General features: G+C 44.3%; 1 protein-coding gene across 1 annotated transcript in view; it reads left to right on the forward strand.

The window, feature by feature from the left end:
- The first annotated feature begins 1008 nt into the window (after nt 1–1008).
- The window catches only part of LOC147637985 (RNase L inhibitor protein-like protein), a 34447-nt gene continuing 21140 nt past the window's right edge, over nt 1009–14315 (forward strand). Inside the window, exons 1-3 of the mRNA XM_086797319.1 lie at nt 1009–1260; nt 7465–7514; nt 7591–7643. Of these exons, the coding sequence (XP_086653445.1) occupies nt 1025–1260; nt 7465–7514; nt 7591–7643 (339 nt within the window). The 5' untranslated portion in view covers nt 1009–1024. The remainder of the gene's footprint in view (nt 1261–7464; nt 7515–7590; nt 7644–14315) is intronic.

The following is a 14315-nucleotide window of genomic DNA, read 5'->3' on the forward strand; positions in this document are numbered from 1 at the left end:
TATATGTGTATGTGCGAGCATTTTTATTTGCATTTATAAATACTGATATGTGTGTATTTATAAATACACGTGTGTGTGTGTGTGTAATATTTCATTCTATATTATCTATTAATTATCTATTATGTACAAGTTTTGAGAGGGGAGGGGACAAGTTGGCTGTGGTTGAGGGATAGGGAAAAGAGAGAAGGGTGATGGGGGAGGAGAGGAGCCATGTACTGGGCAAAGAGAGAGAGAGAGAGAGAGAGAGAGAGAGGAGTGTAGGGGTATGTTGAGAGAAAAACTATAAATAAATAACATAATACAACAATATAAAGGTATACAATAAAATATATATCATAACAATATGTAAACATATAACAAGTAAGGATATCAAATAAATACATATATTAAAAATTATACTAATATATTATAATATGTTATATAATAATAATAATAATACTACATAAGTATAAATAAGAAAATTAAAGACATATATATGTAGTAAATATATAATAATATATTATGAATATGATATATATATATATATATATATATATATATATATATAAAATAACACAATGAATAAAAATATTCAAAATAAGAAAGTATAAAAGTATAATAGTAACTATATAATAATATAATATAATAATGATATATAAATCAATACACGTATAGTAAACATATAATAATATTATATTTATATTATTATATATAAACACATTCACACACACATAGGTATGCAACAGTCACACGTGTGTGTGTGTGTGTGTGAGAGAGTGAGAGAGAGAGAGAGAGAGAGAGAGAGAGAGATTTTGTGTGTGAGAGAGTGTGCATGCGAGATGGGTGTGAGGAGAGAAAGTACATGGGCACGTGTATGTGTGGAGAGAGGGTTGTGTATGTAGATGTGATAGAGACATAAATAGAATGCATGCGAGAAAGACACGCACATATATACATCCATGTGAAAGAATCACATAAACACATGCACATAAATATGTGCGTCCTGTATATACAAACATATATATACAAACATACACACACATACATGCACACACATACATATGACTTGTGCCTAAATAAGCAACGCTTTTGTCACGGGACCAATACCACGTACGTACTCTTTTATTACTTACACAAATATATCAGAGCTAGTCGCAGAAGTTGTGGGAGCTTTTGGATCTCGCTCGCAGTGATGGGGAGGAACAGCAGCAACAGCAACAACACCAAGAGAAAAGGGAAAGCATCTGCCTCCCGGCCCATCGCCAAGCACAGCTTATCCTGGTATGCTGCTCCCATCTCTCGCCTTTCTCTTATTTTGCGTGGGGACTGTTTGATTCTTAGAGTGTGTGGGGTTGTCTAGCCTGATCATGCATAAAACCTCCTCCGAGAATAATATACAAAACATTAAATTTTCATTATATTACATTGTTAAAACAAGTAATGTAAGAATTATGAGGCATATCAAATGGCTCTAGACTAAGTTGAAGGTTTTTGGAGTCTGTGAAAAATTGAATCTCCTTATTTCTTTTCAATTGTCACGTGCATCTTGAACTTGGATACCACGTGGAACTATACAGATGACAAGTGTAGAACTCAAGGACAGACACCATTGCAGTTGCATTGTGAGCTTTTGTCCAGGGGCGAGTCATTGATGTACCACCTAGGGTGGTCAATTTGAGTAGTGCATGTCCTGCAACATCACGTCATGCCTGTCCAGCACTGAACTTGTAACCCAATGGCAATATGTAATGATGGACACTTATTATACTGATGTTGGGTGCCCTTCGTTCCTTGGTCAATTATAGATGTCTAGGTTTAGAACTAGCTATGTGTGAACCCATCCGTCCATGGCACTAACATTAGCAAGGAGTTGGGCATATGGGTTATGGGGCTGTGGACTGTCCACTTGTCTGGTGTCCGGGCAAGGGTTCCATCATGTGAAATATAGCTAGGAGGACCAAATAGTTACAATTCTAGCATGTGAATATTATGTAATTTCACCACACCAATATCGAATGTATAGCTTGGACCTTTGGAAGTCCTAACTGGCATTCTAGTGTTTTTGCCAAGAAGAAATTGAAATATATTTTTTGGTATGATTGTCCAATGAGAGGTTCTTCATTCATGATGAATATGTTTTTATTCTCTAGGAGCCCCCCCCCCCTCCCCCCCCCCCCCCCCACACACACACACACTCCGTTTGTGTTCATATGACATTTGTAATGGCACAAATTGCATGGTAGCCTACTTTACTAGGGTTCTTTACTTCTACAACTTTTTCACATTAGACCTTTGGGTTGTTGCGACTTTGCTGTGTCTCTGTACACGGATGTTCATCATAATCCTGCAAGGGATGGTGGTGGGCAGTAATGTTTTAGTAGAGGTTTAAACCATATTCCTCTTGAACCACTTAACCCAAATATGGCCATTGCAGCACTAATTGATTGCTTGGCTGACATTGCCAAAAGACTCCAATTGGAGTATAATGTCCATCTGGACATAGCCCAATTTCTTCCATTTATATTTATGGAAAGAATAAAGGGCATTCCACACAACTGGCTAGACAAGGAATCCAATTGGATGACACATGACATCTTAATATAATTATCCAAGATTACGGATAAATTTATGATTGTTGGGCTGGACAAAGCACCCAACAATGTGTCACTTATGTGCAAACAACTGGCATATAGGGCGGGTTTGGCAAGACTAAAAGGTGAAGAGTTTTACCAACTATCGGGCACACCATTTTATGCTTTACAACATCTTGCTAAAGGGCTACAAAGGATGAGAATCCCAATGCCTAATACAAGATTACCTATTCTATTTCCTATCTTTAAAATCCACAAAGATAAATTTAGATGGATCTCAAATGCCTCCTCATGTTTATTCACTGATGTAGCAAACCTAATAACTAAATCCCTCAATTTGGTCCTTGCTGACTTTCATGAAATTTGTGCTGATAAACAAAGGCATATTAGAGAATTCCTTGGCATAAACACTAACCCTTTCTGGGTCACGAAAAACGCTGCAGAGTACTTCTGAATCTACCGAATCGAATCACTAACATATATACGGCAGATATTACTCAAATGTTATGAGAATATCCCCCCTGGTGGGCCAATATGGCTTGATTAATATCTTAGAGAAAATCTCTAATATGGTTTTTAAGAAAAGGTCACCAAATGGCTTTAACAAAATGTCACTTTAGAAGTCGGATCCTACATGGGTGAAAAAATCTACCTGTAGATTTCCCCTAACTCTTGATTACTTTGATCTTCAAACTACTTTACAATGGCCATTTAATAACAGTATTATTCAGCTTGGAACTTGCTGCTTTAGACAAAAGAAGGGAATACCTATGGGATTCTCTTGATCTCGTGTAATGTGTAATCTTTACTTTGCATTTTTTGAGTATAACTTCTTTGCCACACATGCGGACATTAAACACAAAGCAACACTAGAAAGGTTATTACACTCTTTCCGCTATATGGATGATATTCTTAGCATCAATAACCCATAATTTCATCACATAATAAAGGACATTTACTCGTTTGACGTGATAAAAATAGAACCAACATCAGTTGAAACACTAATGATTGGAGATGAAACTTTTGTGGTTACAACTACATATCTTAATCTTGAACTAAAACTACGACCACCCTTTACAGGACAATTCTTAGTGAGTTTAATTATTTACTCTTCTTATGACCTATTTGTGGCGTTCGAAGACTTGATTAAACTCATAAATAAATTCTGTAACAATGGGTTCAGAAAGAAGGATGTTATAAACTTATGACTAACACTCTAGCCCCAAATAACTAGCCAAGACTTAAATTTAATCTGTCTTTACTCATCACTGTGATGAGGCAGTAGGTCCATACTCATGGGGCAGTACTGCCTCATTTTGAGTATGATGCGTGGGTTGGGGTGGGCGCGCGCGCGCCCGCACACACACACACACACACTTACTCCATGCTGCCTGAGAACTTGCCTCTCTCTCTTCCCCCTCATGAGGATTTGAACAGGGACTCGTGGGGGAGGTAGGGAACACAGGAGACGGTCTCCTGGATTGGCGCCGAGGGCAAGCTCTGGCAAGGTGGCCCATCTGCCTGCAAATGAAGCATTGGCCCGGAAGGCGTGAGTACTCCACTTGTTGAATGATGGGGTCGCTCCGAAGGCATGGGATAGATTTGACATGAGGCACTGTCTTTGGCGAGGCAATACAAATGCGAAGGGATGGAATCCCGGTTGCCCATGCGAGGGATGAGGCAATAGTGGGGGGGTTCCATCGCTCTCCCAATGGCTCCACCATGAGGCCTGGGAAGCAAACTGTCACTGGCAAGCCCAACACGCTAGCTAGAGGGTCAGAAGCGGGGTTGAAGCCGTGCTGCCACCATGCAAAGAAGGCTTGGGCCGTACAGAGTGCAATGGGGCTGAGCTGCATGACTCGATTTGACGCTGTTGGGCCAGTCAAACTCAACCTCGTAGTAGCCACGTCCTAGAGGATGAATGTCTATGATCTTTGCAGGCCCACCGATGAGGCTCGCCTGCAAAAGATCTCTGAGTTGTCCGCGTGTAGGGTGATTACCAACAAAAGGTGGAGGTCTCTAATGCTTCAATAGTCATAACGAGGATTTGAAGGTCCTCTTCGGAAAAAGATAAGCAAGTAACGGTGGCATTGGTTGGGGTTGACGGGGCGGTTGCCATGGAGTCCTCCTGATGGTGAAGACCAAAAAAAACAAAGACTTGCCGAAAGGAGAACGCCCCAAAAATGGGAAAACTACTTGCAAGAGACAGAGGGGAAAAGAAAAATGGGGGAGAGGTTGTGGATGAGGGAAGAAAGAGACCCAGGAAAAAGGGGGGGGGGTGTGCAGGCTGAAAGGGGGAGGGGTGTAAGGCGACTCAGAGGGATAAGGAGGGCAATATGGGGGGGGAGTGGGGCAGTGCTGACGGGACGGAGGGGATGAGGTGTAGAGGGGGGGAAGGAAAGCAGAGCAGGGGGAGGGAAGGGGGGGCGATGAAGTCGGAAAGGGGAAGAGGCGGTGCAAGGGGGGGCGGGGGGGGAGGCAAGGAGGGCGAAGCGAAGAGGGAAGCCTGTAGGCAGCGAAGGAGAAGGAAGAGGGGGGGGGGTGTAGATAAACACGAAGGGGAGGCGTAGGCAGCTGGAACGTAGGGCTCTCAGATCCTTTGTCACAAATATAGAAGCGTGTGCATAGAAAACCTTATCCCATACATAACATCAGACAACATCATCATCATACTTTGATACCCCTGAAACAACAATATGAAAACCTGCACAAAAACACAGCACTAGGGGCTGAAGTTGGGCCAGCCCCGCCCCCCCCCCCCCCCCCCCCGCGCCCGCCTGCCCCCTGCCCCCGAGGTATCTTTATTACCAAAAGGGAGTGTTCCAGTACAAGAGAACGGGTGCTAGAGAGTGAACACTCTTCAAACTGGCACCAGATACATCCAGAATAAGATGAAAACAAATCAAACAATTGCCTGAGTCCTCAAGCTCAAGCTTTCAAGAGTTCCTCGGGCACAACCACACTCTAGTACGTGATCACACCCTCTAGTAGTGGTGCTGTCCCGAATAACCAGCCATGAAAATCTTGGCTCTGGCCACCTGAAGGTTCCACCCTAAGAGCCACCGGCTTCACGTAGGTTTAGAGACTGTTTGCCTTCAAATCTGTCGCGAAGAACCTTGCTAAATTGGACTGAACAGCACTGTTTTCAGCCCACAAACATGCTGTACAGGTCACCCAAAGAGATAATATGGGTGCCCTGTTGTTTGCCTTGAATCCCGAGCCTTGGGAGCATGAAAACTCAGCCCAGAAACCTGCTGTACAGCAGTCGACCAGTGCTGTAGAGAGGTCAGAAGTGGTTGCCTGCTTCAAGGGAGATAGACAGAAGAATCGCTTTTTCCTATAGCAGCTATGGAGGCAAGCAACCAGCTATATAGCAGCCCTGGCCATAGTCGACCAGCTCTCCCAAGCTCTTTTGCATGCTCCACTGACAACTGCCTCAAGCCTTGGATGTTCCACCGCCAAAAACAACTGGAAAGGGGGGCGCCTAGCTGATTTTGGCCCTTCCCCCGCAGAATAGCAATGTGTAGAGCTTTTTTGGCTGGATGGGTTGCCCACTTTGAGTAATGGCCAAGTTTTATTAAAAACTGATCCTTTTGATGTGAACACTTAAAAAATTGTCCACCCAAACTTAAGTGTATATGAACACTTTATAATTTGTCCGCCCAAATCTAAGTGTATGTGAACACCTCTCGTAAACCTTAGTATAACAAAATATAAGCTGTAAATTGAGTTTGGGGTCACTTACCACCTGCAAAACACATAAGACCACCGCCTTAGTCCCAAACAGGTGTGGACACACGCGTCCATAGGGTTTCCAGGCATCCCCGGAGCCCATGGACAATCATAAGCAGAAATACCGAGCATTGTCGAGGCAGTCAAGACAAGTCAATCATGCATGTCAAAACACACACAAATGCTTTATGCATAATATTCTGGATTCCATCTCCCAACTTATTCATCTTGTACCAAACCGTTCTCGGGCACCACCCATTCAGGCATAAAGAACGCTCACCAGGGTGCCACCCTTCCATGAGACTTCATCAGCATGCCAGGAGCTCTCACTAGGGTAACCACCCTTCCATGAAGGCCTTCCACATGTACTGAGTCATTCCAGGAACTCACACTAGGATATCAATCCTTCCATGGAGCCCTTCCACATGTAACCAATCATGCTAGGAGCTCACACCAGGATATCCTTCCATGGAGTCCTTCCACCACCACCCATTCAGGTATAAAGAACGCTCACTAGGGTGCCACCCGAGACTTCATCAGCATGCCAGGAGCTCTCACTAGGGTATCCACCCTTCCATGAAGGCCTTCCACATGTACTTAGTCATTCGAGGAACTCTCACTAGGATATCAATCCTTCCATGGAGCCCTTCCACATGTAACCAATCATGCCAGGAGCTCACACCAGGATCTCAATCCTTCCATGGAGCCCTTCCACATGTAACCAATCATGCCAGGAGCTCACACCAGGATCTCAATCCTTCCATGGAGTCCTTCCACATGTACTAAACCATGCCTCAAACACACACCAGGGTCTATACCTACCCCTCCACATGTGTATAGTCAGAAATATGACATCCTCACATCTCCACATAAGTCTTGTTCTGTTGTTATGTTTAATATGATCAAGAATGAACTCCATAAGTATTGGTTTACAAAGAATCAACCTTGTCAGGGGTGCCAGAGAGTCTCTTTTATGGGATCTTTGAAGGGATGAAGACAATGACTGATTTCAAAATACATAATCATTCCTGCCATCATTTTTAGGAATGAAGGGACTTGATGGAAGTCTTTCAATGTTGGTGTGGCATGGGTCAGCTTGTGGTAAGCAGTGCTTGAGTGGCTAGACTTTTGAAGCTCATGCTTGTTTGACATGCAAACACAGGAACCTGGAGGAAAATGAGCTTTCAGAAGTTGCTTCTTCTACAGCTGAAGGTAAAACTGCTTTAGTTAGTGTTCATGCATCTGTTTGTTTTTACGTAGTAAGAGGTTTTATTGTGGTCTCTTGTAGAGGATCTGAATGAGACAAAAGCTGAAAAGCTGGACTTCAAATTGGCAATGTGGGTAAGATTATTTACTTTTATTTTGTGCAGAGCAGTTTTTGTCTTTTTTGTTTCGTTTTTGAACTGAACTTTGTTGTTATCTGGTAGAATATATTTTCAGAGTATTCCTGCTTAGGCTGAAAGGCACTCTAGGGCTGCTCCAAATACATGAAAATGCTGTCAAACCTGAAAACCCTGATTTTCGAGACCTAGAACTTTAGTTTGTAGATGATCTAGGCATTTCTGGTGATGAAACTTGGTACATAAATGAATCTAACCAAGAAGAAGGGCCGATGGATTTTGAAACTGGGTTTACTTAAAATTTCTCTCTTAAATATCCAAATCAAGGGCGGATGGATTTTGAAACTGGGTTTACTTAAAATTTCTCTCTTAAATACACTTAAACGTTAAACCATGAAAATGATTGAAAAGGCGATTCCATGACACACTCACTTCTCTAGCACTTGTTTAAAATGCACAAGAGCTCGCACTAGGGCCGGAATGGGCCGACTGCCCCAAGGAATGCTATATTCCAATAGAGTGATGTACAAGTACGGGGTGCCATGCACCAAATCTCCAATTGCAAAATAAATACGAAGTAAAACAAGAATTGCCTTGACCGTCCATGTAGCTATGCAAGGTAGCCGGTCAAAGCCCTCTGTCTCGGCAACGTTGCAAGGGACAACCTCCGCCCAAATGAAATCAAATGGGGAGAAAACCCCTCTCTAAGGCTACAAACCGAATGAACAAGAGACAATCGACCTCCCTAGGTGATAACACCTAGGGAGGAGAACTCCTAAGTTGTAGGTGTGGCACATCACCCCAAAGATCTTTCAGCCAAAACCCCCTTGATAGGGCCTCCAATGGAACCCTAAAATCGCTCCAAATCCTAATTAGGGTTTCCAATGCACACCGTAATGCTGGTTCAGCCATGTAACATCAAAACACCTTGTTTTCCTTGTCTTAGGCACTCTAGGGCTGCTCCAAATACATGAAAATGCTGTCAAACCTGAAAACCCTAATTTTGAGACCTAACACTTTAGTTTGTAGATGATCTAGGCATTTCTGGCGATGAAACTTGGTACATAAATGAATCCCACCAAGAAGAAGGGCCGATGGATTTTGAAACTGGGTTTACTTAAATTTCTCTCTTAAATACACTTAGTTCCAAATCAAGGGCTGATGGATTTTGAAACTGGGTTTACTTAAAATTTCTCTCTTAAATACACTTAAACGTTAAACCATGAAAATGATTGAAAAGGCGATTCCATGACACACTCACTTCTCTAGCCCTCGTTTAACAAGAGCTCGCACTAGGGCCGGAATGGGCCGACCGCCCCAAGGAATGCTATATTCCAATAGAGTTATGTACAAGTACGGGGTGCCATGCACCAAATCTCCAATTGCAAAATAAATACGAAGTAAAACAAGAATTTCCTTGATCGTCCATGTAGCTATGCAAGGTAGCCGGTCAAAGCCCTGTGTCTCGGCAACGTTGCAAGGGACAACCTCCGCCCAAATGAAATCAAATGGGGAGAAAACCACTCTCTAAGGCTACAAACGGAATGAACAAGAGACAATTAACCGCCTAGGTGATGGCACCTGTTGGGGGTAGGAGGGAAGCTAGCCTGCACACACACACACACACACACACAACCTCAAGCACAGAGAAACGTGAGAGTGCTGGAAAAGATGTACTCAATAATGACATGAAAATGGAAGTACAAGTGAGTACTAAAAGGCCTAGGGCAAAGTGCCCAACACACATAAGTGTGTTCACACGGGAAAAAACCTGTGTCCAGTCACAGGGAAAAAGTGCCCGTGAGTAAGTTGGGTTCACACCTGAACTAGCTGGGAGTGGACATGACCAACAAACCCCCCTCAAGTGAATGGTGTGAACGGGTAGCAGCAGGGTGATAAAGCTGTGAATGCTGCCCTGTACCATGCTCCACAGTAAGAGTGAACTGCAGTGCCAATGGAAAAAGCAAGCACTGTATGACGGGGAAAAGGAGAATCCCTAATGTCATAGTGCTAATGCTAGAGCACAGTAGTACAGAAATGCATCACCAGAAATGCATGGCAAAGATCATGTGGACATCAACTGCATCAAATCAAGAGGCATTGCATAATACCCCCCTGAAGGCAAGTACCAAATGCCAAGTTGAACGGCATGTAATCCGCATCAATGCTCTGTAACTGCACCGGTGATAAGCATAAGAAGAGGTAGCAGATATACGTATGTGTAAAGGCAACAGGATCTAGAAGTCATGCCTGTGAGACATGCAGTGTAAGTTGCAGAAGTGATACTCATCAATGGAGGATCCGATGAGGAAAAATCAGCAATGGTAGGGCTGATATAAGTAAAAATTCAGCAATGGGAAAATCTGAAAATGGGGAGAGAAAGTGGGGACTCGAGGCGGGGCATCAACCAATGCTATGAGAGGATAGGAAAACTCTCAGCGATGCCATGATCAGTGGCATGTATGGCAAGTGTAAAGATGCATAATCCCACAATGAATAATATACATGTGACATGTCAAAACCATGAGAGCAAGCCAACACTGGCCAAGTGTGTAAAAGGCACTCCCAGTAAACATCACATGTGAGAAAGTGACAATGTCAACACTGTAGAAACAATCCTGCTGCAAGGGAAAACAGCATAAAAGGCATCTCCAGTAGACATCACATGAGAGAAAGCGTCTAGCATAGACCAGCATAAGGGTCAACAAGCATAAGTGACCATGAGGCATCACCAATTGCATGTGGGCAAGTAGAATTCCCCCCTGAAATGCATCTGCCAGACAATGCATACCATGGAGTATAGACTATAAAGCATAGTCATCAAAAGCAATGGCATCAGAAGACATCTCTGTAGGCAATGAAGATGTAAGTGTCAAGGCTAACACGTGTAGCCAAATTGGCCTGATCTGCACCTGTGGAAGAAGATGCCAGCTTCTTCTTTTTTTCACTCTCAATACGCTTCCTGCATTCCTCTATGGTGTGCCCTGTTTTCTTGCAATAGTTACAACGCTTTTTCTTTTCAGCCTTGTCCTTTGTCTTGGGAGGACTCGATGGGCTAGGTTTAGGCCCAGATCTATTCCCACGAAAAGGAGCAGCCATTGCTGACTCAGGAGACATCATGTTGTTCCTGTTGGAACGAGATTGCTCTTCACTGAGCAAGAGTGTCACAAGGTTGTCAAAAGTGACCGCATTAGGTGCATTGCCAGCCAACAACCGCAAAGTGGTGCCAAATGTCTGATAAGAGTCAGGCAAGTTGCACAAAACTGTCTGAACAAGATAGCTATCTGTCAAAACCTCATCAATGTTAATGAGCTGCTCTCGTAGGTCTTTCACATGCGTAAGGTACTGATTGATAGAGTCACCTTCAAGCATGCGGTCAGTCTCAAGCTTGCGCTGAAGGTAAGCTACACTAGCCTCATTGCGACCTGAATACAATGCCGCCAAGGTATCCCAAGCACCCTTTGCAGTGGTGCAAGAACGAATGTGCGAAATGATATGCTTGCGGCACAAGAGAGCAATCAATGCATGGGCCTGAGCATCCCTAGCATCCCAAGTACGCTGCTGCTGAGTAGGAGGAAGACGAGGAGGTGGACCTGCAGGAGGATGAGCGGGAATCACTTCACCTTCCGCTGGAGCAGGTGCAAGAGGACGCTCCTCGGTGCCATCCACATACAACCATACATTTTTGGCAACCAAAACATGACGCATCTAAGCCCACATAGGGTAGTTGTCCCCATTGAGCTTGTCCTCTTGAGATAGCATTCGAAAGCGGTCATTATTATTGTTGGCCATGATAGCACAGCAAATTTGTCTCACAAGTCATCACCATGAGTATGCAATGCCCAGCAAAACCGTAAGAATGCGGGAGATAAATAGCAGGATAACCAATGGACTAAAAGGGAACTCCTTCACCACGAGAAATACATATGCATGTCCCAAATCTGCAAGTGTACTGCACGATGATGCAAATCTATCAAAGTGTCCACAATGGCATACATATACTGCAGCAAACCACAAATGAGCTGACACCTGTAAGAGCTGCAAGTGCTCAAATATTGGCAGATCAAATGTAAATGTAAATTGGTGAATGCTCCGAAAATGGGCTCAATGTAGAAAAGCCCTGTGCAATTATGCACCAAATCTGTTGAAATCAATGCCAATGTGTGCCAATGTTGCAATTGGAGGCTCAATGGTGAAATGTGTAATTTCAGGTCAAAAAATTGCAAATCCCTCAAACCTTGCCAATTTTGGGTAGATCTGAAGGTGAATCTCAAGTCGCTTTAGGCAGTGCAGAGCAGGTACACAGATACAGTCGTACGGTACAGGTGCAGGTATAGTCATACGGCGGTACAGGGAGGCTGTACAAGGCACGGTACAAGGCGGAGACGGCGGCGCAAGCGGCAGGTGCTCGTGAGGGCGACGGCGGCAGAGGCGGCGGTGCTCAAGCGTTAGGCACACAAGTGGCGGCGATGGCATTGAGGCAAGTACGAGTGCAGACGGCGGCGGCGGCACACAACGATGTCAAATCTGGACCAGGGGCGCATGGCTCCAAATGCCTAATTAGGGTTTCCAGTGCACACCGTAATGCTGGTTCAGCCATGTAACATCAAAACACCTTGTTTTCCTTGTCTTAGGCACTCTAGGGCTGCTCCAAATACATGAAAATGCTGTAAAATCTGAAAACCCTAATTTCGAGACCTAAAACTTTAGTTTGTAGATGATCTTGGCATTTCTGGTGATGAAACTTGGTACATAAATGAATCCCACCAAGAACAAGCATGAGATGGCTGCCCCTCACCTGTGTTTGCTGTCCAGCACGTGTGAACCCTAATTTATAGTTGATAAACATTGATTTCCTGGAGTTCAGCTCATCTCCTGGTGATGAAAGTTTCTGGAGAGGTGAAGGACAACATGAGAAACGTGTTTGCAGCTGGTTGTACATCATTAGGGTTGGTCGTACATGCTTGAATCTGAAATTAGGGTTTTTGCCGTGTTTCTTGGCTGTAGTTCACCTCCACACCCTCCAAAATCAGGTCCCTACCTCCAAAATGTCCTATGCATGAGGAATTAGTGGAGCTAGGTGAAAGGAGGGCTTCTAAGGATAGAAACTAGTCAAATGTCACCACAAATACCTAGAGTCCTAGACATCTGAAAGACCGAGGTCATGTGTTACGTGTAAGTCCAGTAATATCTGAAGACACACACATGCCTTTTGTGACATGTCTAGCCCATCGTAAAGATTGCCACTAGCCATGGTGGTAATGCACATTGGCCTAGCCCAGTCACCACAAATAAGGGATACCTTACTGTCCCATCCAACTGTTCAAATTTCAGCAAGACCCAATCCCCTTCTTTGAGCTCCATATGCCTTCTATGCTTGTCCGTGGCCTTTTTATGCTTTGCTTGAGACCTCTCAATGGCTGTCCGGACCTTTACAAGGTATCCTGCAAGTCCCTTGCATACACTTTGGGAGCAAAAATCTCATCTTTTGTGCGGATATGGGTGGCAACACCACCTTTCCATAAGTGACCTCAAAGGGTGCCTTTCTGGTGGATGAATGCATAGTGTTGTTGCATGCAAACTCTGTTAGAAGTCATCTTCTGTCTTTACTGAGATACCACGGCCTCTGTTGTGGGTGTGCCCGCCCGTATTTGGTGTTTTCTCATTTTTCCCCACTCTCCGTATTTTTCCCCCATTTTTTCCCATTTTTCTGTGGCTTGGATGGCAGTCCTGAACTGGCAGGAGGCTCTATCTTTTGGCCGACTATACCTGCAAGTACTCGACTTCAGTTCTGTGCTGGCCGACTGGTAAATGTGGCTGGTCATGGAGATTTAGAGCCTGTCGGCTGCCTCTGTTTTTGCAGGCCGACTGCTGTATGGGGGCCATATAAAAAGGCCCCACAGCCCCCTTGCCACATTGTCAAAAATTCGGGATCTTCTTTGTGTATATAGAGCAGAGTTACACGCCTCTCTCTCTCTCTCTCTCTCTCTCTCTCGTGCTGTTTTTCTGCATTGCGTTTGCTCGTGTTCCCAGATTTGGTCATCATCTCCGCTGCGTATTTTGACATGGTATCAGAGCCATAGGCTCTTGATAGTTCTTGGGATTTGTGTGAGCAAGAGGGAGACTGTTGTGTTGCTGATTGGTGGACTGTACGGGACTGTTCGGGAAGAGGAGAAGCAAGAGAACGGCGGGCTGATTTGTTGGACAGCCACTTGCAGGTGTAAGTTCTTTGTTCCCACCCACCCACCCTTTTTTAGAGGACATCCCCGCAATGGCAGATTTGTTAGAGATGGCCGAGAGGCATGTGAAGATCCCTACACTCCCCACGTTCCCGGTGGACCGTCAATTGGACGGGAACAACTACGGCATATGGAAGGTTATGATGGAATTTGTTCTGGAGTCTTACGACCTTGCTGATTTCATCGTTGTCGGGGTTCCACGGTCGGAAGTAGAGGAAGAGGAGTTACCGTCAACTCGAAAGGACCAGGAGGCACAGGCACAGTTGTGGGATCGTGTCAATGCTAGGGTCCGTTCATTTATCTTTCTCAACTGCACACCGCAGGTAATCAATCATATCAAGCATATGACACTGGCCAGAGGTATATGGCAGCATTTGGCTTCTCTTTACAACAGGGTATCACCCAAGAAGAGGATTTCCTTGGAAGTACAGATG

This window comes from Cibotium barometz, chromosome 5 (genome assembly GCF_041138505.1).
Source record: "Cibotium barometz isolate CiBa-2024 chromosome 5, ASM4113850v1, whole genome shotgun sequence".
In the NCBI taxonomy this organism is placed as follows: Eukaryota; Viridiplantae; Streptophyta; class Polypodiopsida; order Cyatheales; family Cibotiaceae; genus Cibotium; species Cibotium barometz.